Genomic DNA, 25090 nt, shown 5'->3' on the forward strand with positions numbered 1-25090 from the left:
GATGTCATCACGTCCACTCCACTCCAATGTTGCCACATCCGATTAGATCTTAATGGGAGACAAGAAGCAGGTGATGCCAACTATTGAGACACTCAGGAAAGAGTCACTATCTGCATTTCCATTACGCAAATTTAAGCTAAGAAAATACATTTGCTTAATGGAAAGCTTTTGCTCTAGGATGATTTTTAGTTGTATCAAAACAGATGCATTTTGCAAAACTGTAATAGAAGCAAATTTTTGCATCGACAGCCAAATGTTACTACTGGTGAAAACCATGAAGACAACAGGAAGGAAGTAAAATTTTATTTTTTTTAGAACCTTTTGCAGATAAAATCACAAAACTGTGTCACAAAGCACGTAAGAACATTTTAAGACTACGGTCCTAAGGTGCATAAGCTTCAGTTTGTTGATTAGCTATTCAGCTCATATTTCACTGTGTTTCTGCATTTCTATAAATAATCAAATATAAAAATAAACTTTCTATTTCTATTGAAAATGAGAATTTTTTTGTGCAACGTTTACAAAATGCAGAACAAAAAGTCAATTTGCACTGCAAAAACACAAAATCTTACCAAGTATTTTTTGACTAGTTTTAAGCGAAAATATCTTAGTAAACTTGAAATAAGACAAAACTAACATAGTAGCAGTTTTTCTGTGAGATATAACAGACAATAATTCCTTAGTATTAATGAAAATGTTCTAGTTCCATTGGCAGATCATTTCACTTATTACCTTGGAAATTGTAATTTTATAAGTGAAGTTATCTGCCAAAGAAACTTGAGCATTTTCATTCAAGGAATCAAGGAATTATTGACTTAAGATCCTGTGTCTTGCAGAAAAGTTATTTTTCAGTTAGTTTTTCTTATTTCAAGTGTAGTATGACTTTTGCGCTAGAAACTAGACAAAAATACAATTGTCAAAATTTTATATTTGTGCAGTGTGAAAATTTGTGAAGTGTAACATGAAAGCAACAACAGAGGAAACCAAGACTTTTTCGCAGCATTAAATAACTAAATTTGTAGCAGTGTCTTTATCATTTATTACAAAATAATTAAAATGTTATCAAAAAATGACATGCTCTGAGGATAAACTGCTCTGAAATTATCTATCCTGCTTTTACTATGAATCAAAGAAGTTGAAAAGATGAAAGAACGAACAATTGGCTCAGATTTCTGTGATAAAATCTTTATGAACCCAATCAAACTGTTCAACCACGAGTTTCTACATGTAAATATGAACCACATTGTGGGCTGACATCCTATAGCCGAGGTGTTTACGATAAAATCCCCTCTGAAGATGAAACACATCTTACGCCTGCGCTAATCCAGAGTTACTGACAAGAATTTCACCAACGTCAAACCACAGAGTCCCGTTTCAAAGGCCGCTGCAGTCGGCCAACAGTTCGACCATCTGCTGTTAGCACTGAGCGCTACGGGTCAGGGGTCGCCATAAGATGGGATGAGATGATGTCATGGACAGGGGAATAGCTCTGAATCTTCCCTCGACTGCAGACGTTTAATTTGCAGCGCATTAACCAAAGTGAGTCCAGGTTTTTACCTATGACCTGCTTCGTTGTTTAAATGTTAAAGTTGGAAAGTGCATAACCCTGATGACATAATGAGCTGCCTTCCTCCTCCGAGTTTCAGGTTTTTTCAAAGTTTTTCCCCTCAAATGTTTTGTTACGGTTCTAAGGGCCATTGTAGATGGAAAAAGGAGTAACTCTCCACCAAATTTTGTGATTAATTTCAGTTTTTTTAATACTTTTAGAAAATTTAAACATTTACTAGAATTTTTTTTTCTGATAATCAAAATTTTTTTATTCTTAGTAAATGTCCTTGTTTTTTCCAGACAATTTTTGCAATTATTCTCAAAATTTGAGACAAAATTTGGATACCCCAGGTTTAAACTTTATTATGACATGCCTTGCAAAATAATTTGTAAAACAAAATATTAAAAATGTGAAATCTGTTATAACACTCTTCCCATCATAATTTATCAGTTAAAACATCAAACATTTCAATAAAGGAGATTAAAAAACCCAATAAAGTGACACCGAACTTATGTGTTTTTTCTGACTTCAGCTAAAAGCTGAACAATTTTATCAAACCAGACCCAGAAGCTTGGAAAACTCATTACTTTGGCTAAATATCTTTGAGATCTTTGCCAAAAAGGCAAGTTAACCTGACAGGAAGCATCTTTACCGCAAATCTCCAGCTGCAGGTATTAAGTCAAGGATTTAAATGTGATAACAGAAAGTAAAGCAAAGGAATAAAGAGATCAAACAGACGGACCATTTTTTTTCATTACTAGTTTTCTGGAAGAAACTGGAACTATTTTAATAACAAAACTGCAAATATCTTTGTCCACTTGAAATTAGATAAACTAACTAAAAATTCTGACTAAGAAATTAAACTGGCAAGTTTAGATTATCATTTTTTACAATGTTTTAAGACTTTGAAGTTCAGAAATTAATATCGAAACCTACTTTTGCTTAAAGTTAGACGAATAGAAGAGAAATATCCTTTATTGTTCCACCTCCGGGAAATTCAGGTGTATCTGCAGCAAGTTACAGGTTAACAAAAAACAACAGCAAGAATAAATTTACAACATAGACAAATAATAACTGAACATTTTAAAAAGAAAGTAAATGAGTGTATTTGTGTATCAAAAGCAGCAACAAACTATTTACAAAAAATGCGCAGGAATTTTATTTGAAGTGAAACTACAATCAACAGGAGAGACGTAAACACTAATCGATGCTCCAATGAAGGAGGAATTTAACTATTTAATCAATTTTCTAGCTACAAAACAATCCCAAATTAAGTCACAACATCTGAAAAAGATACTGATTAAGTAATATTTAATCTCCATGAGACGCATAAATTTATCTTTATGGGTTAAATCCAGCATGGCTTTAGTCAAACGCTCCAACTAAATGGTCTTATCTGTTTCAAAATATATTAAATCTGAAGCCTAATAAGTTAGACTAGAGAAAGGAGGCCAACATCATTCCTGCATGTCATTCTGCAGACGGAGAACCTGCTGATTAAGAGGTCAGTGTGTTATCACAGAAAACATTCATGTAAGCCTCTGCGTTGCTTCACAGCTGCAGCGGTTTCACAAAATTCAGAGCTGATCTGTCCATCTGCTCTTATATGCATTTAAATTAAGATCCAATTATACCATAGTGCTGCAGTTTTGCTTGACTTTAGAAGCACGAAGGATATTTTGATAACACATTTAAATGATTGCGATAAACGATAATGTTGTTTTGAGACCATTTTTAACTTTGCAAAAATATAAAATCTTTCCAATTGTTTTTCAGTGCAAATATCTTACTTCACTTAAACATACAAGTAACATTTCAGTAAGATATACTAAATGGTTTAAGTAAATAAATCAATATGTAAAAGTGCCAGACACACTGGCAGATAAATCCACTTATAAGACATTTTTTCCTTACAATCTAGCACATTTTCACCAACGTTAAGGATTTACTGACTTAAAACAAGCTCCAACATCTTGCCAAAAGGTTTCTTCTAAGTCTTATTTCAAGTGGACGAAGATATTTACACTGAAAACCAGACACAAATACTTGGTAAAATGTTTTTGCAGTAAAATGCAATATTTTCTAAAGAACACTCCACACAATGGAAGATATTTTAATTATTGTTACTTGTGGCTCAAGGTCATAATGAAACAGGAGACCATACAGTGGTTAAAGTGCATAAAAAGGAATATTTATTAACAAAAACAACAATGGATTGTGGATGTCAGTATCAGTGGCATATGAGTGCATATGGAAGTGTTGAAGTGCAAAAACAAAGACAAACTCAAATGTGCTAAAGGAAGGAAGCTGCTAAAGGAAGGAAGCTGAGGCCTGGCAACAAAACACCGCAAGCATCAAGCGGCAGAATGGACACCGAAGGCGACCCAGAAGGTGGAGACGGCCAGGTTTAAATGCTCTGTGCTCCAAATTAACAAGTCAGCTGCACCTGTAAAGGGGAGCAGCACAAAGACGGACAACAAGACACCTAGCAGCCAGCCCACAAGGCCCAGGGCCATAACAATTATCCAAAATAAAGCAACCCCAAACAACAAATTAAATAGACCACACCAAAATGTGCTAAGACTCTGCAAACAGGATTATCCTTCTAAAAATATTAGTCATCAAGCTCATTTTAGTTTATCATGCAATTAATTGCTTAATTGCTTGTTCATTGCTACAGGTTTAGTCACGCATCGCATCATCGGCCACAGGCCTCAGCATCAGTTCAGCTTCTTGTTTTCCCGAAGAAGCAGAAAACAGTTCGTACACAGAAACGCTGTGTGAATTGTCTCAGTGTTCTTGTATGAAGGAAACTAAAGTTGGGCAATGCTGTAATTCTGGCAGAAGTAACCCAAAGCTGCACTGCCTTAAATGGGAAACAGAGCCGGGAGACCTGTGCTTTACTACAGCCTGGTTCTGATTAAGACCAGACTGATCTGCTTGTTCTTGGTGCAGAGCCACAGCCAGTTCCTGTACGGGGACAAGGCTGTTAACATCATGGTGTGAGAGCGCCTACGTTGGTCCGTTGGCCTGTCAGAATTTTATATCAGCTCTCAGTTTTATCGGCTCCTGAGGGGCTGATGACCACGCTAACCATAACCTCACAGAAATACCAGGTCACTCATATTGCTGAGAGTTTGTAAAACTCACATTGGGTATCCATTTGCAGAAATGCACCACTCCCAGTCAAAAACAACCTTGTGTACATGTTCCTCAATGTGCTAATGGTGGAGAAAAAAACTCACCGTTCCAGGAAAACTGATTATTTCCCATTATCTATGCTAACCTACCATAACAAAGCAGGCTCTGTTATCAGGAAAACACAGAGGTTCTGAACGGCACCTGTACAAGAGTGATTGACAACATACAGTAGCTTTAAACATGTTTGTATTTTGTAACATTACATCATATAAACTTTAGTGTATTTTTTGTACTGTAAAGCAAAATAACAATTACAAATTGTTTAATAATTCTTTACAAATAAAATCTAAAATCCAATCAGCCACACCTTTGATACGCCTCAGTAAAATGTAGCAATGGATGCATGGCAACTCTGGAGGAGCAACAGAGATCAGATAGGAGAATCTGTAAACTTAAAGCTGCGGTATGTAACTTTTATAAAAAATATGTTTTTATATATTTGTTAAAACTGTTGTGACAGTTTGATATGAGACAAATAATCTGAAAAGTTCAATCTCCTCCTTGCCTCTGCACTACTACCTTTGTCTGAGGAAATTAACCAATCAGAGCCAGGAGGGGTCTTAGCGCTGACAATCATTGCCTATCAATGTGCTAATAGTGGAGAAACAATCGACTGATACAGAAAAACAGTAATCAATGGTCATGCTAACTAGCCTAGCATTCACGACAGGCTTTGCGAACTGCTGCGAAGCAGATAGCAAAGACAGGAGGGTTGATTGTGATTGACAGCGCTGAGACCCGCCTCTTTGCTCTGATTGGTTGTTCGTAGTTAACACTGGGAAAAAGCGGAAGAGCTCATCTTTTTCACAGATTTCTATAAATACCATCGTGTCACATTTATTTTAATTTAAGTTTATTTGAGAGGTACCGACCTAAATTGACATAGACAAACTAACCAAACAGCAGTCCCATGTTTGTGTCATAGTGCAATAGCAACAGCTAATTCGCAGCACTTGTCCCGAGATGGGGCTTTAAAAATAGTACTTCTAAAAAATGTAAATAATCATTTAAAATAGGACAACATATTGTTGACATCTACAAACAAACAGTGGTGACAGTGTCAACAAATACGTAAAAAAATGATTTTTTTAATGAAAGTCACATGCAGCTTTAGCCAAAACACATCCCATGGCGGTGGCAGCATCATGCTGCGGGGCGGATTTCCTTCAGAAGGTAAGTGGATTCCCCACTGATGCTGTTAGCTAAAGGATCTCAGTCTGTGTGAATGATTTGTTCACTCTGACATATTTACGACCACAGGAAGAACTTCATGTGATCTTCCTGATGTTTATTTATTTAGCAGCATCATCATGTCAAATTCCCACTTTGTTCTCCTCTTTTCTGCTTTACTCCAGCTGGACTGAGTGATGAGTCATTAAATTAAAAACCCTGAAAAAGACAAATGTTTTGCTTCAAGGTTATGTTGTAATTGTGAAAATGTTTGCTTGGTGGTAGTTAACTCCAACAGCAACTTCACTGAAATGAAACGTCAGAGCTGAAATGTTTCCTCTAACGGGGATACGTCGTACTTGTGAGGGATTAGGAAGTAGATTTATCAGAATGAAACACTGTGCTAGCTCGCCATAGCAAGATTAATGAAAGCCACTCATCTGTGAAGTTGGGTCAAACAGATGTGTCCTGTTTTCAAAAGCAGGGAGGAAATCAGCAACAACTGGACTAAAGCAGTCAGCAATTCCCTCAGATTTAATGTCACCACATTTTGATATTAGATAATTTAATAGCAGGTTTGCTCTGTGGGACTTTAGGATTACATATAGTTGAAGTTTTTTTTCTGAATCCATAAAATTAATAAACATTTTAATAATTGTTTGTATATTTTCACCTTTTCAGTTAAATTTTTAATGTTAGTTATTTACACCAGTAACTCGTAGACAACTATTAAAAATGCAATTTTGAGAAAAATTACAAAACCTATTAAAAAGGTTTTGAAATTTCCAATCTAAGTTCAGGAAAGAGATGTTTCTCTGCTGCCATCTTCTGGAATGGTGGCAGATTTTCTAACCAGAAAGCAAACAGTTTTGTTTTGTTTTTGACATTGCATTTTTTAGTTACCTGGGTTTTGTGAGGAGTCGTTTAATTAACTTTTGGAATTTGCTAATTAGCAAAGGAAGTTATGAGATTTAATTTAAACTCCTTGGAAAAGAGACTTGAACATATATATTTATACTTGCAAACTTAACACTTTTGACAAGAATTCAGATATCTGAGAAATTTGAGTCTAGAGAAGTTAAAGTAAAAGTTTTGACATAAAAATTGTTTTGACTCAAGACTATTTAAAAATTCAAAGTAGATATTTCAAGAGGCTCATGAAAACCCAGTAATACAGACTAAGAATTATTACATTACCATGTTGATATTTTAAAAGCAGGAAAGTGCAATAACGTTTTAAATATACAGTTGTTTCAGACGGATTAAATGTATCGCAGAAGAACGTTTTTCTGTTTTTTATAGCATTTATCTGCATTGTGGCTGTTTTCCTGCTGCACGTCGCTCCCTTTCCATCAGGTGGCGGTAGTGCATAAAACCGTCATTTATTAAACCAAGAAGTAAATCGACGTTAGAAGCATGGAGACTCGCTGCAACTGAGGATTCTTGACCTTTCCAACTTAATACCCTAATCTGGTTTCAGTGAGTTCATTCCTGTACATTTTAGCCTTTTCGGTCAGTCTTAATCATATCAAAGTCTTGTTTTTTCCCACTGACTCTTGAAAAATGATCGTATCTGGGATGCTAAAGCTAACATGAAGCCAAGATCATCTTTTATTGTTGATTATGAGACAGGTTTATGTAAGCTTCTACAGTAGGTTTACGACGGTAAATATTTAACTTTTAGGCGTCTCCTTCACAAAATGTCACTTAATATGTTTTTACGTCCCTAATGTATTTTATTTATTTTATATAATTTCCATTTGTTTTTCTTTCCGGGGTCAGGAAGGCCAAGCAGGATGTCAGGGAAAAAGGTTGTAGTCCATGCCAAATGGGTCATCGGTAAAGTAATCGGGACCAAGATGCGGAAAACTGCTAAAGTGAGAGTGACAAGACTGGTGCTGGACCCCTACCTGCTGAAGGTGAATCTGCAGAGAATGTCTGTGGATGATTCCTGAGTGAGAAAAAAAACAAACAGGTGTTCTGTGTTATACAAGAACTTTAAATCTTGTATAACACACTATTTATGTTCTGATATTAATTAAATCAGCACATAAATAGTGTTAGATCCTAAGTGTTGGATGTATCATTTGTCATTCACTTCTGTTTGGAGGAAGTAAACTGAACATGAATCTGTATTGTAGTTATATTGGCCTGAAACATGTATTTACATCTGGATTGATCAGGTTTTCTTACCTGCCAATTTCAGTTTTCACCTAGAAGCTTTTTTTAATTGGAAGTACATAAATTGGTATTTTGAAATTTTTTCAAAGTATTTCAACCAGTAGCCAGTATTTGATGATTAATTATAACTTCCTTCCAAGTTTAATTGCAAAATAATGTTATTTCATTGAACTCCCTTGCAACCACTGCATATTGAATATGTAGTACTTCATAAATTTCTCTAAACAGAATATGTGTTTATCATTATGCATTTAGAGTTAACTAAGTGCATTTTTTCGCTTCCTTTTTAGTTTTACAACAAGAGGAAAACCTACTTTGCCCATGATGCTTTGGAGCAGTGCACTGTGGGAGATATCATCCTCATCAAGGCTCTGCCTGTGGCAAGATCCAAACATGTGAAGCATGAACTTTCTGAGATCGTTTACAAAGTGGGCCGGGTGGTGGATCCGCTGACGGGAAAAAGTGTTGCAGGAACAGAGTTTGTGAAGCCTCTGTCTGACCTGCTTCTAGAAGAGAAGATTTCTCTGTCGGATAAACTCAAAGAGCTAAACATCTCAGCTGCAGCTGATTCTCCGTCTGTACAAACTCCGACTTCATGATAGAAAACTGTTTTCTTACATGCCGTTCTGTGATGTGATTTTTGTTTCAAGAGTCAATAAAAAATATAAATATGTAACCATTATGGGGTCCACAGAAGCCTGACTGTAATATTACTTTATAAATATAAATTGGATTATTTTGCCATGAAAATACGTTCATGCTTTGTGATGTCCTCTGGGTTTCTGGGAGAAATTAAAAATCTAAATTTTAGTACTTAAAAGACTTAAATGTGCCAAGATTTTAAATAAAACAACAATTGAACTAAAGGCAAAAATGCCTCTTTGGATTGTGAAGTTTGCAGATGTTCAATGTTTTTTAATGCACTGATTCTCAAAACGTCCAGTTTTCAGAAGAAAATGTCAGTGACTGTTGAGTTATGAAATGGTACTGTAGCAATGCAATCACCAGCAAATATATTCACCAATATGTGGCTTTGATTTATCAAAATCCTTCTTTTTAAAAATCTTTTACACTAAATAATGGATGTGCTTTTAAATGTTTATTTTTGGTATTAAGGTTATCTTCTCAAGAGGATCTCCTTTTACATTTTTGAAATGCCAATTTGGGAACTATTGTAATGTACTGAAAACTTTGGTGTGGCTGATTCATATAAAATATGCACTATAAAACATATAGCACTATAGCACTGCGCTGCAAAAACACAATATCTTATCGAATATTTTTGGTGTAGTTTCTTGACAAAACTGAAATAAGTAACTTAACTTGCAAGTAACTTTTCAGCAAGAAACGAGCATATTTTGAGTAAATTATTTCTTAATGTTGATGAAAAAGTACATATTCAAATAAATTCACTTATATTTTTTCATGTAATGGTGAAATGATCTGCCAATTGAACAAGTACTTTTTCCATCAATATTAAGGAATTATTAAAAACTAGATCAAAGTACAAAAGTCGGCCGAAAAGATAAAACTTTCACTTCGTCCACCATGAACAGAATGATTTTGCAGTTTAACAGCTGTAAACATGTGATCCCTGTGTTTGTAAAGTCTTTCATCCTCCACATTGTTCTCCAGCGTCACGTTCTCCAGTCAGCTGCCCAGTAAACAGCCCGGACTGTAGCTCTGCTGCAGCCGCTCCTGCAGCCTCCGACTGCCTTCAGGGAAACATGGCGAGCAGAGTCCTTCACAGAGGGGCCACCGGCCTGCACTGGAGGACAGCCGGACTTCAAGCTAAACTCCCGGCAGCCATCGCCGCCAGGTCAGAGTTAGCCAGATGCTACCTGCTGATTCTGAGAGGTTTCTGCAAAAAGTTAGCTTGGTTTTAGGAAAAGTTTACACTTAATGACAAACTCTGGGATGCTAGGTGGCTAAGCTAACATAGGGACGTTGGTGCCTACGCACCGTAGCTAGCATTAGCCGCTTGGCATTAGCGCTGAACTTGCTAACTTTCTGCTAATTATGACCCCGTTGAAAAGTTAAAAGTTCGGAGCATGGTGCCGTTTGTAATTACATCTGCGAACATGGAGCTGTGCTTTATAGCTAATTACGCAAAATAAAGTTTGAAGTCATGCTGTTCCTCCCAAAATGATTTAACTTCAAGGTCAAAACAGCAAGAGTTCAGTTTTACAAGGCTTTCCTCTCTTAAAATATTGTTTCTAGTTGATTTATTCATGAATATTTACAATAACCTACATGTTGACTGTCTTTGAACGAATAACATTATCGAAGAATATCAGTGCAATGGTGGTATTTATATTGAATCATATTTACATATAAATACATTAGTTTTCTAATAAAACTCATTGCAGTCACGGGAACAAAGTTTTAAACAGTGGTTTAAAATATGCATACAAATTAGTTGTTTTTTTCACCTTGTCAGTTTGCCATGTCACTTTATTTTGTTTTAAATATTGATGTGTCAGATCATGTTGAGCTGCCATTATCAGCAAATAATAAAACCTTGCATTCCTTTCCATATTACAGAGGTTTTATCTGACATTTAAAAATAAACAAAATTCTAATTTGTGATTGTTATATGAGAAAAATGTTTTAAAAAAGTCCAAAGGGTGTCAATATTTTTTTAAAGTTGTGCAGTCTTCAATTCTTAGTTTATAGTAATAGTTAATAGTGAAACTTGCACAGAATATAATCCTAATTCGTTGAAAGACATGCTCTTAATCTATATTATTAAAATTAGTTGGATGCTGAGGTTGAAGTGATCAGAGGATAAAAACAGTAAGTCTATTTATGACTTTAAAGGGTCTGATTGGATTCAGTATAAGAGCTTTTTGGTTTTTAAGCTGATTTTTAATACTGTGCAGCAGAAAAATGCTTAATTTTATTTATTTATTTTTCTTTGCAGGGATTTCTCGGGACTCAAATCTCTTTTTGTGAGAAAAGTTGACCCCAGAAAAGATGCCCACTCTCATCTACTATCCAAGAAAGAAGACAACAATCTCTACAAAATACAATGTACGCATTATGGCATTATTTCCTCTATAGTAATTTTATGAAATGTAAAGTTTTCATGTTGTCATTTTCACTGTTTGTCCATTTCTTGTTTAATTTTTTTCCCCTCAACAGTTCATAACGTTAAACCAGAGTGCCTTGATGCTTACAATGAACTTTGGTAAGAAAAGTTAATTTAATCTCTCTCTGTTAATCTCAGGTTTAGTACATTCCTGCACATTTCTGTCTGTTTTTGTCCCCAGTGAAAAAGTGCTACCCTCCATCCACGCTGATCCTGAATACCCCTGTGAGCTGGTGGGCACCTGGAACACCTGGTACGGCGAGCAGGATCAGGCAGGTAAGAGGCTGCAGCATCTCACACACTTAATCAGGCCTCTACTTTCATTTACTTAGCTGTCTAGATTAACTGCTTTTCAGTTAGAAATCCCAGTGAAAGTAAGACAATGATGGTAAAGTTGATAAATAATTAATCTACACTAATTTATTACAAACATTAATATTTAACTATTAAGTTGTCTGAGTATTGTTAAACATTTGAGGTCTTGAAATGCTGAGTTAGCTGCATAATCAACCATCCTTGTTGAAATCATGTGAAACATTTTTGGCAATATGAGTTTTGTGCATCAACTGCTTTCATAACAAGCCGTTGATAAAATTATAAGCCAATGTTTACATTTCAGTTGATAGTTAGATTATGATTGTCAAATAATTCAGCCAACAGGATATAAACTGTACAGCAGATGTGAGAGATTGTCATCACAAATCCTCAGTTTGTTGCTTATACGTAAAAAAAAGTATATGTCTACTGGAGTAAAATGTCTTTTGAATATTGCTTTTCCGAGTACAAAAATAAGGCAAATTTAACGTATGTTATTTAAAAACTAAATGTATTTTGAAGCTCTAAAAATAGGTGTTTTTTTGTTGTAGTTTTCAGGTGTTGAATCAAAGTGCCTTTCAATATTATTCAAATCGCTTGAATATTTACAAATTTTTGTCACATCACAACCACAAACTTTATGTATTTTGGGAGGATTTTAAATGACAAAGTAAAATGGAGTGTAATGGTGCGTTCACACCACATGCGTTTCACCCGTCAAAAACTTGCCCAACACTTCAAGTTTGACGCATTTGCAGTTTGATATTTTGCTCTAGACGAGCATCAGACGCATCAAAATCTCTGTAGGCGCCGTTGAGAGGAAACACTGTGGCATGCGGCTCCTTCAAACTTCCATTGTCTTCTTCATGTCTCGTCTAAATAAATATGTTTATTTAACGTGACTCAGTGTTTTTGCTGGACGGATCTGTATAGCTCATATCCGGGGCAAATATTTTCAAATAGTAAAAGGTATAACTTACTCGACATTCCAACTTTCTCGCTGATCCTTTTTGCAAACGAGGTCCTTTCTATTTCTGTCTCTAGTTGTAACTTGATTGTTCGTAGATTATAGGATGAGAACAAACGCCGACAATTAGTTTATCCTCCATTATTTTAGTTTATTCTGAGATTATGTCGGAAAATGTCCCACTATAGGCTGGTTTACGTCCCATGAAAGTTCAGATTTTTCAACTCCAGCTTTGGACGCATCAAACGCTCGGGGGGAAAAAAGTGGGAAAATGTTTGTAATGTGACAAATGGAATAAGTTGAACACGTGTAAATACTTTTGATAGTTGAGGAGTTTCTCTCCTGACACAAACCAGCTGTCACAGCTATTTTAGTCAACGACCAGCTATGTCTGTCCTGCTGTTTTCCTGGCTGTTGTCCATTTTGTGTTATGATTATATATTTTATTTATTTTGTTCCTCCTGAACTTTAATCTGACTCTGTAATATGAACAGAAGTGGAAAGGATGCAGAAGTTAAACATAAACCATATGTGAACATTAAAATCCCTTAATTGGGAAAAATAAAGAGGAATGGCAACGACCTTTGGATTTTTTTGTAGCATTTATCTGCATTGTGGTTGTTTTAAATCTGAAGCTGGTTATTTTACAGCTTTATTTTTAAGGATTTGTGTTAATGAGATGAAACTAGAACTGACTGCAGTTTGGCCCGGAGGAAAACATTTTCCAGAGCTGCATTATTTCTGGCTCTTCTGCTCCTTCTATTCTAGTTCACCTTTGGAGATATCGGGGAGGATACCCGGCTCTCACCGAAGTCATGAACAAACTCAGGGGGAATAAGGTAACAGGGATTAGTTCAGCTCTCTGAACGTTGCTGACCTAAAGGCCACAAAAACAGCCGCAGACCAGGTTTTAGTGTCTCTGTGGCTCTCCAGCTGTTTCCCATTTAGCTAAATGAAAAGGATATTTACAGAGTTAGAGAATCAGCCGTATGCTGAATGTTTGGTAAGTATAGTAGAGTCAGCCTCTCTGTTACTCATGTTGTGGTTACTCTCCAAAAATAGAAACATAGGTATGCACCGATGAAGACCTTTAATACAAGAACTTTGGATGCACCAATAAGTCAGCCTTGATGTCCTTCCTTTTAGGAACTTGGTGATCAGATCTAAAAATCAACCACTAGCTTATTCTGCTCTGCTGTGTTGAAGGTTTATCTAAAAGGTCACGTCTGCAATTTACAATAATCACTGTTACCAACTTTGCAACTTTCTTGCTATATTTAGCATCATTTCAGACCAAAGGAATCAGAATCGGCCAAAATCGGAATCAGCAGATCAGGGTTTTTAAAGATTGGTAATCGACAATTGGAGACAAAAAGCTGCAATCGGTGAACAACTACTTATTACTGAAAATACATTTGTTAAATTGAACCCAAAAGAAACTGAAAACAAGATGCTTTTCTTTAAATAAAGCAAACGTGGAAAATCTACTACAGCGTATAAAGGCGACTGTAGAACAACAAAAATGTCGTAAATTTTAATTTCTGTCAAAAATACTCAAATTTTGAGAGTAATCAACATGTCAAAAGTCAGCCAAAATCGGAAATGACCCATGAAGCTTTTTAAAGATTGGTATCGACAAGAAAACTGCAATCGGTGCATCCCTAATAGGAACATTAAGGAATATAATTTATTTGTGATTTTTATTTAATTGTAATATAATTACTGTTGCTGTTTTTTAAATTATAATATTAAAATTGTTTTTATTTCTGAACTGATTTTAAATGAATTATCCACACATTTTCTAAAACAGATTATTAATGATTTTAAATAATGAATGCAGTTATTTCCATGTTTTCTCATATCACACCTGCCTTGATTCTCTTGCCTAAAAATCTCCATTCACTTTAGCAGAAATAGGCTGCAGTCGACTCTGTTTTGATCATTTCAGATGCTCAGCTGGGGGTTTACTGAGTGACGGTTTTGTCTTTATTTGTCCTGGCTGTAGGGGTTTATGAACTACAGGGATGAGAGGGGAAAAATGCTGTTGTCTCGTAGGAATCAGCTGCTGCTGGAGTTCAGCTTCTGGAACGAACCAGTCCCTCGTCCAGGACCAAACATCTACGAACTCCGGTCATACCAGCTCAGAGTAAGACTCTGTTTTTACCTTCATTTTGCTTTAAACATCGTTTTCAACCAGAGTGAAAACCTAAATAAACGCTGTCCGTTTTCCAGCCTGGGACAATGATCGAGTGGGGAAATTACTGGTAAGAAAACCTCTTTGTTAATTTTTACTGCACAAATAGTAAGTAACAAACATAATGCATCAGAAAAATTAGGAGAGATGGGTATTCATTTTAAATATATTTTTTGACTTGATCCTTTTTCTTTTTTTTTTTAGCATTTTTGAATTATTTTGATTATTTGTTAAACATTTGATTAGGGATGCACGATATATCAGGACCAACATCGGTATCGGCCGATTATTTTTTTACATATTGGTATCGGTCCTATTAATAACCGATAGTTATTTCTATCTGTTGCTGGTTGTTTTTTTCCCAAAGGTGTTGAAACTGTAGTGAAATGTATATAATATTGGTAAATACCAATTATATATCAGAAATATTAACATTGGCTGTTGATTGGCCCAAATTGTCATATCGGTGCATCTTTATATTAGATATAATAAATCTTGCCTTTTTTGATGAATGATTACAATTTCATAATTAAGAGGCATTTGTTTCTCAGTGAAGCAAAAATATTGCAATGATTTAATCCTCAAACTGCAAATATTTAGTTGACAGTACTGATTTATGTTTACGTGTTTTGATGCTCTGCAGGGCTCGGGCAATTGAGATTCGCCAGCAGAACCAGGAGGCTGTGGGAGGTTTTTTCTCACAGATTGGAAGTCTTTACCAAGTCCATCACTTATGGGGTGAGGAGATTTTCCTGCTGTTATTAATATGGTTAAAATCTCTTCATTTTCCACCAAGAGCCTGTGATTTTAAGGAATAAACACAATTGTGTTATATAATTGAGAACTTCAGTTTAAACTTCATAAATGTTTTCTCAGAATAACTTTAGCTTGAAGCTGTGAGCTGATTTAGATACTCAGCAAATGAATAAATATGTTTTTGTTTCAATTAGCTTACAAAGATCTTCAGACCAGAGATAAAATTAGAAATGCAGCCTGGAACCGGGATGGTTGGGATGAGGTCGTTTATTACACAGGTAAGCTTGAATTGATGTCCAAACTTTATTCTAAGTATTGTTAATGTTGTGATTAAATTGAAATTACATTATTTTCTGTAATTATATGTCTTTTAAGACAGATTGAACAAATCCAGCAACCTTACAGATCAGTGTTTCTAAACCTTTTCAGGCCGAGGGCCTTTTTAACAAACACTCACAGACCACCTAATAACAAAACATCATAATATATACAACTTGAAATTGAAGTAAAAGTCTTTTAACTCGTTGTCTTTGTTCGAAATAAAATACATAAATGTGAAAGATCTGTATGCTGGTGGCATGCTATCATGCATCATAATCATGTTTAAAAAATAAATAAAAAAGTTAAAGTTCAACTGTAACTCACCCTGATACATTTTCCACCGCTATCTTTAGGTTTTCTCTTTAGTGACCGGCTTTAAGCCGTTATTATTTTTAAACAATCCTTTGGTAAGCTAGCTGCGGCGTCGCACTTTGAGCTAACGTAACGGCAAATTAACGGTTGTCTACATGCAGTACCTCACGGACCGCTAGAGGGCGCCCACGGACCACAGTCATATATCTGTATATTGTTGATCAAGAATGCATAGGTTATTGATTTATTAGCCAAATGAAAGCTAAATCTTTTTTTGTCCTTACAGTCCCTCTTATTCAGCACATGGAGTCCAGAATAATGATTCCCATGAAGACTTCGCCCCTAAAGTAACCGCAGACTGAAGCTGTCAGCGCCACAAACACTCAGACCCATGAAGTGCAACCAACCACCAGAGTGTATACTGCCAGGAAATTCAACACAACCTACTTATGATTTTCCTTGTTTTTTTTTTTTTTGTTTGTTTCTTAAATCTCTCTACTTTTTACTTTTTTGTTGTTATGTTTAAGAATGTTGGGTCAAAACAATTATCTCCAGAACGTTACTAGTTTCTGTAATTAACGGTTGGTAGAGTGTTACAGATCTGGAGTTTCTCATGAAAGACAAGATGAAAGTCAAATTATAAAAGGATTCACTAGCTTTTTGGAAAACTCACAATATTAAGCCTAAAATTTTGCAGTTATTTCATTAAGAGAAATGTGGTTCTTCAAGTTGTTCTCCCTTTTCTTAGCAAAAGTCTTGTGTTTACAAAGCCTTGTGAAAAGATTTGAGTCAGAATTACTTAAGTACTCATGATGCAAAAAATATATGAAGATTGTTCACAATGGCGCCAAAAAAACAACTTTTCTGTCCTCCTTTGCCTAACCGATTGCACTTCCAGGTTCAGCATAGACACTCCTGGCTTCAGTGAATGTTAATTTAAATGTGTTGTAGTTAAGCAGAGCCAATGACTTTTTGCAGAAGAAGCTAATGTATACTGACTGGTTTGGGTTTATGCCAATACAACAGATCAATATCTTCAGGGTGACTGTGTGCTCTAACTGAGATTAATTTTTAAGCAATTCCACCATGTTGTTAGTTGGGGGTCTATTAAACAAGCTGTGTCTGTAAACAACTTGGGTCTTTAAAATCACTATGTCGCCTCAGAGTGGAAAATATCAAATGCAGTGATTTAAGAAGATTAGTTGTACATATTGAATTAAATTTCTGATTAATCAAAGACTTTTTTTCCTCGTTTATTTTTTGAACACATCAGTACATAAAATCTGACTTGCTTAATGCTCCTAAAGGTCACATGTGCCATTGTTTAACCAATCAGTAGAATCCTTGGGTGTGACTCGAGGTGAGTTTAAAGAAGGTTGGAAAGCTCATTATTTAATGAAATTGGAAATTAGGATTTAGTTAATTAAGCTAAAGTTCCGTTAACAATGCACACCATGAATTGAAATTTTATCAAAATAACCTCTTAAAACATAAAAAAGCCAAGTTTTAAAAAACTTAGCTTCTTTGTTCAGTAAAGAAGTAGCTTTTACGTCAATCTGTAACATACATATACAAAAATAGTTTTAAGATTTTGGCATAAATGTCAAAGTTGATGAGGTGTAAATTATTTTTCACGAATCACTATGAATACTTAACCATAAGAAACTTATCAACCGGAATTAGAATGTCCTATCTTGCCGTCGGAACATGAAGGCAGCACAGCAACACGTGTTGGAGCTTTCTGGAAGCAGACCCTCCTTTCTGTAGCTATCCGAGCCCGAGCAGCGCTAACTCCCTGCCGGCGAGACTTTTCAACTTTACTCGCTCGCTGTACTGCCCCACCATGGCTGCCGTTAAAGCGCTGAACCCTAAAGCCGAGGTGGCCAGAGCGCAGGCCGCCCTGGCGGTTAACATCAGTGCCGCCCGGGGTCTTCAGGACGTGCTGAGGAGCAATCTGGGACCGAAGGGAACCATGAAAATGTGCGTGCATCTGGGGCTCTTTGTGCGGTAGCTAGCTAGCTAACATTTGTTAGCTACCGGTAAACCGCTTAGACATAAGTTTGTTTCCTCACGACTCGAATCAATGGGTCTACTGAAAGCCTCTACTCTCTTGTAGAAAAAGCAAAAAACCACATATACGTTATTTTAACCAAGGCCTCACGTGTGTACCCGGGTAACGGGTTTCCTACTGCACGCTGCCCAGTCATCCGCGCGGACACTGCTAAGCTAATGTTAGCATCAGCCGGCTCGCTCTCCAAGCTCAGGCTAGCAGCTTAAATCGGTGCTTATAAAGTTTACTGGTGTTCATTTCAGCGCCATTAGATCACATTTAGCGCTTTGTTCTTTAATTACACGTTTTTAAAAACCCACCATATAATTGTGACTTCCGTCATTGACCCGACTGCACGTTTCTTTTCTTTATAATTTATTGTAGACACGACAGCATAAAACAAAGTCGTCTGTCATGTTAAATGTTTGTTTTGCTACTTGCAGGTTGGTATCTGGTGCAGGAGACATAAAGCTGACCAAAGATGGAAATGTCCTGTTACACGAGATGGTAAGGAAGTAAATGCTGTTTATTCTGCACGTCTAAACCTTCATCCACTTGGTGTTGATCAATCAAGTTTATTTGTATCGCACGTTTCAGCAGTTGAAACTGCTTTACATCATAAAAACACAAACATACAAAGTTAACAATTGAGAAAAGCAGTAAACATTTAAGTGTCAAAATTGCATTTTCATGTGTATTAATATGGCTCCTCTTAGAATAAACTGTTCCATACAACTAGGGGAGGACTCCTGTTCTGCTTCTGCGTCCTATTCAAATCAATGCAATACTTTAAACAATCCAAATGTAGTTTACAGGATCAAATTAATGTTGTAAATCTACTCATTAACATGCAACGATATAAAGCTTCACATCTTTAAAACACAAATTTCATCAAGTTATTGACTTTTAGTTCTCATTAGGGATAATCAAGCTATACTGCAGCTGTCATTTTGGGTTAACTTCCTAATACTAGTCCTGTTTCTAAATGAAAAGCACTTTGAGAAAAACTTGAAGGTTAATCAAATAAATAATGTGCACAGCGAACACCCAGGGATGCTACAGTGGCTCTCCCTGGTCTCCTGTGTCTGTGCTACAGTAACTCTGATTTGTACCTCTGCATCAGGATAGCCTCCTTCTGTCCTGCATGTATTCAGCGAATCAGAATAACCTTTACCTCTGTAACTATTTAGACTAATTTGCAAGACTTTTAAAAGATATGTTAATGCCAGCTGGAGTAAAAATAATTAAGATTTATTTTGGTGTTTATAAACTGAATAACTTTTTTTTTTGTCTGTTTCAAGCAAATTCAACACCCAACAGCGTCACTTATTGCTAAAGTAGCCACGGCGCAGGATGACATCACAGGGGACGGCACCACCTCCAACGTCCTCATCATTGGTGAGCTGCTGAAGCAGGCTGATCTCTACGTCTCAGAGGTAAACGTTCGATGGATGAGGAGACGATGTCCAAGTTCAACACCACAGCAAATGCAAAAATAACACAGAAAAACTGTTGAACAACTCAAAGCCACTTTTTTCTCGCTCTTTGTCTCAGCTACGTTACACAGAAACTCATTGCCAGTCACTGACAACAACACAACTTTACATGTCAGGCTTTACCAAACAAACACTCAAACATTTCCCACACAAAAAACAGCATTATGCATCTGTTTTTAGACTTCATGTATATTTTGCAATCACCACTGTGGTAAATTAGGTACTGATGCTATTAGCTAAGCTAACTCAGTGGTGGCTGACTAGCTAATTTAAACACCTGCTGTACGATCTGTTAGAGTTGGTGTTTATTTCGCCTTTTTTATTTTGTGACTGAACTGAAACACCAAATTCCACATCATTTCTACATGTTAAGGTTTTCATAGTCAAGCTAGCATAACTGAAATACTTTCCTCTCCTCTACTTTTTTCTTAAAAGTTTTTCCTGGCCTTGCTATCTAGTTGTCATAGTGTTGACAATTATTATCAAAGCATTGTGTCCCTTTTTGTTTTATATAGCAGGTATGTTTTATATAGTACTACTTTTATATTGATGACTTAACAGCTAAAACCAATGCTAACAGCTTTTTGCCCTCCAGGAGGAGTTGGGGGCAGAATCTACATTCTCTAAACCTTCCTAACTGTCAGCAAGGTCTTGATGAACACGTTTCTTAACTAATTTCCGGTTTGGTTCTGCAGGGCCTTCATCCAAGAATAATCGCTGAAGGCTTCGAGGCAGCCAAAGAGAAAGCCCTGGCTGTTCTGGAGGAAGTGAAAGTGACTCGGGAAATGGACAGAGAAACGCTCGTCAATGTCGCCCGGACTTCTCTGAGGACCAAGGTCCACACTGAGCTGGCAGACCTGCTTACTGAGGTGAGGCATTTAGATTGTGCTTCAATGAACCAGTTTGGTGATTTTCTGTCTATGTTGGAAATCTGTGAAACTATTAAATTTTAAGCGATTTCCACACATTCAAGTCTTGATGCAGCTTTGGTCCTCCTCATTTCTCCTTGTTTTACTTTTTATATTTAACTGATTGTGTAAATGACAAACTTTTAGTCCTCACTTTGTCACTGCTTTTACATAGAAGAGTGTTGTAGTTTCCACAAAATGTTTGCATTCATTTTACAACTGGGAAAAAATGTCAGACTGCGATCAAAATGAAAATGCTAATCTCCAGGTTTAAGTTTGCTCCAAACTAATTATTCACATGATTAAACATTAAAATGAAGTGAAATATTTTAAGAAATGCTGATCCAGCGTTTCTGTCCCCAGGCTGTGGTGGATGCTGTGCTCGCCATCTCCAAACCCAACGAACCCATCGACCTGTACATGGTCGAAATCATGGAGATGAAGCACAAGACTGAGAGCGACACACAGTCAGTTTTAACACAGAAACTTTTTTATTAGGCCTTCGCAGCGAAAGCGCTGAGAAATCTAAAACCCGATTCTGTTTTATTCCAGACTGATCAAAGGTTTGGTTCTGGATCACGGCGCCAGACATCCAGACATGAAGAAGAGGGTGGAGGACGCCTACGTTCTGACCTGCAACGTCTCTCTGGAGTACGAAAAAACGGAGGTCAACTCTGGCTTCTTCTACAAGAGCGCCGGGGAGCGGGAGAAGCTGGTGGCCGCAGAGAGGAAGTTCATCGAGGAGCGCGTGCAGAAGATCATCGCCCTGAAGAAGAAAGTCTGTCCCAGCGACGACAAAGGCTTCGTCGTCATCAACCAGAAGGTAGACGAGTTTTAACGCCATTAAATCGCAACATCATGGTGACGATGATGGTCTGCAGTCTGATGATGTTTATCCACTTAGAGTCCAAACTTTTTGCAACATTGACCAAAAAACCCAAAAACTATCAAATAAATTAGAGCAATATTTATTGTAGATGATGGCCATTGTAGATAGAAAAATAATGAGTACATTTCTGCCAAAAAATCAGAAATTTTGTGATTAATCTAAAAAAATTCCAGAAAACATTTGAGAAATAATGCAACAACAACAACAACAAAAAAAAAACACATTTTAAATTAAAAAATGTCCATATTTGATTTTTTTGAAGGAAGTTTCTGATATCTAAGAACTGTTTGTTGTTTTTTGTCTAGCAAAACTCCTGGCTTGTTTTTGTACAATTTTTTTTTACAATAATCAAAAACCCAAAAATTTAGTGCTAAATTTCAGAATATTTTTTTTGAAAGCTTGGAAAGATTTAGAAAATGTTTGACGTATTTTTTGTACAAAAAAATGTAATTTTTTGTACAAAAAAATGTAATTTTTTGTACAAAAAATGTAATTTTTTGTACAAAAAAAAATGTAATTTTTTGTACAAAAAAATGTAATTTTTTGTACAAAAAAATGTAAAATTTTTTGCCAAATTTACAAATAAATTACTTTTGTTTGCATTTTATTTTGTAAAAACAATTATTCTAAAAATTAGTTTTTTTTCCTAATAAATGCCCTTGTTTTTTCTAGAAATTTTAAGAGATTAGTCTCAAATTTCTGAGTTTTTAGACAGAAATTTACTTTAATTTGTATCATTCCTGAATTACATTTGGGGCCACAAATGGCCCCCGAGCCACACTTTGTCCCCCCTGACTCAGTGGGATTAAATGCGAACACCCAGGGACCTGGTTTGTTTCTGTGTAACTGACCTGAACCTCTACGTCAGGAGAGTCGCTCCTGTCCTGCTTGTACTCAGCGGATCAGAACAGAACCAAGGCATGAATTGGTTTAATTAACGAAGGTAAACGGGGCTCCTCTCTCTGCCTGCTCAGGGTATCGATCCGTTCTCCCTGGACGCTCTGGCCAAGGAGGGAATCGTCGCTCTGCGCAGAGCAAAGAGGAGGAACATGGAGAGGTAAGACTGTAAGAGGAATGCTTTCCTCACTAGAACAACTTCTGGCACTTTTACATAGTAAAGTTTTTTCCTGACATAATTAGTGATGGTTATCACCTTCACTCTGTGGGGCGTTTGAAGATCCTTACATGTTACAGAGTTCCTGAAAAACATGGAACTTGATTTTCCAATTTTCTAATTATGAACAGTTGTGTGAAAATTATCTTTCGTCATTTAGATCATAAAATTTACTAGTTTTTCTGAGCGAGAGTGTTTTTACGTGTCCACCATCTTAGATTTGAACTCAGTCCTCCTGCTGGTTTTAGGGAGAAAAATGCACCAATCTGCTTTTCTGATTTTCCACAAACTGTCCGTCTCTCTGTAAAAGTATTATGAATTTTAAAATAAGGCTGACTCAAGTTGATTTTTATCATTTGTTGAATTTACAGATAATAAAAACCCAAACCAGGTCTCTGTTTGACACTGAAAAGTTGAGAATGTTAATTACAGAGAAAAATTTGAGTGTCATGTTTGTATATTTAAAGTTTAAACCTTGGTTGTGTTTTTATTTTTCAGGCTCACTCTCGCCTGCGGCGGCATCGCTATGAACTCCGTGGATGACCTCACACCTGAGTGTTTGGGTAACGCCGGGCTGGTTTATGAACACACACTAGTGAGTACAACAAATTTATTCCTCCTCATTTAATCTTTTTAGAGAGATGTTTTACTGTTTTCGATCTGTTTCTGTTTGTAGGGGGAAGAGAAGTACACGTTCATTGAGAAGTGCGGGAACCCTCGGTCCGTCACGCTGCTGGTGAAAGGTCCGAACAAACACACCCTGACGCAGATCAAAGACGCCGTGAGGGACGGCCTGCGGGCCGTCAAGAACGCCATCGAAGACGGTAACAGACCAACAAACATAAAATAAGACATGTAGCTTTTAAATTTAGGCTTTTCCACTTGAACCAGTTACAACAGGAGAGTCAGAACGTTTGACCATTTTGGCCAAAATTTGTACTTTACATTTTTCTGTGCAATAAAGTTATTTTGGTAACAATTTTTACTCTGATTATAAATTAAAAATCTCATCTGCATCTACGGGTCAAATTTGTATCATTTTTGAATTGCAGTTTGAGACCCCTGACATACAGTTTGTCAAAAGTAGCTTTGGAGGCTCTTCAGTTTGCTGATATTAATTGTAATATTGATGTTTTAAAATACAAAACGAACAGCCTTTTGCACAGCGAACACCCAGGGACGTCATGGTGGCGCTTCCTGGTCTCCTCTGTCTGTGCCACAGTAACTCTGATCTTTTCCTCTGCATTAGGAGAGTTATGTCTCTCCTACATGTATTCAGCTGATCAGCACAGATTCCCTGACTTTAAACTCTATAGAATTGAGGCTTAATTTAAAATGTGTTCAGGTTGCGTTGTGTCCGGCGCCGGTGCGTTTGAAGTCGCTGTGGCGGACGCTCTGGTGAAACACAAGCCCAACGTGAAAGGCCGAGCCCAGCTGGGGGTCCAGGCCTTTGCAGATGCTCTTCTCGTCATCCCCAAGGTGACCCCCGTCGACCTTTCCTCTTAAAATGACATCATTTACTTGTCCTGTGTGAACACTGATGCACAATGTTAGTGTTTTAAGTGTTTACTCTTAGGTGAGCTGCTTGTTTTTATTTTTTAAGTTCATGCTGTATAAAGATTTATTTTTTATTCTTCTTTATTTGCAGGTTTTGGCCCAGAACTCAGGCTACGACTCTCAGGAGACTCTGCTGAAGTTGCAGACGGAGTATAAAGAATCTGGTCAGCTGGTCGGAGTCGACCTCAGCACCGGTAATCATCACATTGCTTTGTGTGCAGCTGTGCTCAGGATGAAGCTTGTTCTGACCTGAAATCCTTTGTTTTATTCTCAGGGGAGCCGATGGTGGCCGGGGAGGCCGGAGTTTGGGACAACTACAGTGTGAAAAAGCAGCTTCTCCATTCCTGGTGAGGATTCACTTCTAAGATGTCTCAATCCTGAACGAGTTTCCTCCGTCTCTAACGCATCTTTGTGTTTTACAGCACGGTGATCGCCAGCAACATCCTGCTGGTCGATGAGATCATGCGAGCCGGCCTGTCTTCTCTGAAAGGTTAAGCAAGAGCAGCAGCGTTTGTCCTCCAGTGATAGTCGTTTACCTGACGGTTCAGTCAACACCACCCAGCTCTCGGCACTCTGAAGCTCCCCAGTCGATGGCAAACCTGCGGCGGCCATCTTAGCATCAGAAATTATCGTTCACCTGCTCATGTTTTCATGATTTGTGCCCCTCTCTGGAACGATTGGTTTATTTATGCGATTTTTGTTAAAAAGCACTGATCTGCAGTTCTGTTTCTACCCATTAAAAAGTTCTTGGCTTGCAAGATTTGGTTGTTTCTTATTTTGAAACAAAATTTATTTAAAAATTAACTTTAAGGATACAAATAATCCACATCAAAAGAGGCGCTGACTGTTTCATAATGTGAGATTTAAAATAGTTTCATCAAATAAATACTAGATTAACTTATGCAACCAGATTGTGTCACATTGAAGGTAGAGCAGGATTTTAAGTTGATTCATCTTTATTGTATGTCATCATAAACTGATTATGTAATATTAGTGTATGGACTTTCATACAATATCAG

At 36.8% G+C, this 25090-nt stretch overlaps 3 protein-coding genes and 2 non-coding genes across 6 annotated transcripts in view; all 5 read left to right on the plus strand.

The window, feature by feature from the left end:
* Window positions 1–17294, plus strand: part of LOC129373497 (protein NipSnap homolog 2-like) — a 37661-nt gene extending 20367 nt beyond the window's left edge. Inside the window, 11 exon segments of the mRNA XM_055051457.1 lie at window positions 9737–9779; window positions 9781–9920; window positions 11025–11134; window positions 11246–11291; window positions 11374–11468; window positions 13243–13313; window positions 14480–14620; window positions 14707–14738; window positions 15312–15406; window positions 15619–15702; window positions 16344–17294. Of these exon segments, the coding sequence (XP_054907432.1) occupies window positions 9737–9779; window positions 9781–9920; window positions 11025–11134; window positions 11246–11291; window positions 11374–11468; window positions 13243–13313; window positions 14480–14620; window positions 14707–14738; window positions 15312–15406; window positions 15619–15702; window positions 16344–16408 (922 nt within the window). The 3' untranslated portion in view covers window positions 16409–17294.
* mrps17 (mitochondrial ribosomal protein S17) lies at window positions 7311–8783 on the plus strand. 2 transcript variants are annotated; one of them, XM_055051458.1, is made up of 3 exons: window positions 7311–7399; window positions 7703–7839; window positions 8392–8783. In XM_055051458.1, exons 2-3 carry the CDS (start codon window positions 7717–7719, stop codon window positions 8698–8700), a joined length of 432 nt encoding a protein of 143 aa, XP_054907433.1. In that variant the 5' UTR covers window positions 7311–7399; window positions 7703–7716; the 3' UTR covers window positions 8701–8783. The 2 variants fall into 2 exon arrangements, with proteins under 2 accessions (XP_054907433.1, XP_054907434.1); XM_055051459.1 differs by lacking the exon at window positions 7311–7399 and adding an exon at window positions 7424–7585.
* A 500-nt stretch (window positions 17295–17794) lies between the features above and the next one.
* cct6a (chaperonin containing TCP1, subunit 6A (zeta 1)) lies at window positions 17795–24829 on the plus strand. Its single transcript, XM_055051461.1, has 13 exons — window positions 17795–18037; window positions 18551–18614; window positions 19409–19543; window positions 20299–20472; window positions 20875–20978; window positions 21064–21334; window positions 22375–22457; window positions 23013–23109; window positions 23191–23338; window positions 23860–23993; window positions 24163–24265; window positions 24346–24418; window positions 24494–24829. The coding sequence occupies exons 1-13, from the start codon at window positions 17901–17903 to the stop codon at window positions 24564–24566; spliced, it is 1596 nt and encodes a 531-aa protein (XP_054907436.1). The 5' UTR covers window positions 17795–17900; the 3' UTR covers window positions 24567–24829.
* Window positions 19140–19276, plus strand: LOC129373664 (small nucleolar RNA SNORA22). Its single transcript, XR_008607392.1, has one exon. It is a non-coding gene; the product is annotated as a small nucleolar RNA SNORA22 (small nucleolar RNA).
* On the plus strand, window positions 23673–23808 carry LOC129373665 (small nucleolar RNA SNORA22). The gene has a single exon (XR_008607393.1). It is a non-coding gene; the product is annotated as a small nucleolar RNA SNORA22 (small nucleolar RNA).
* Window positions 24830–25090: the final 261 nt, after the last annotated feature.

This window comes from Poeciliopsis prolifica, unplaced genomic scaffold (genome assembly GCF_027474105.1).
Source record: "Poeciliopsis prolifica strain line A6 unplaced genomic scaffold, Auburn_PproV2 SCAFFOLD033, whole genome shotgun sequence".
NCBI classification, from domain to species: Eukaryota; Metazoa; Chordata; class Actinopteri; order Cyprinodontiformes; family Poeciliidae; genus Poeciliopsis; species Poeciliopsis prolifica.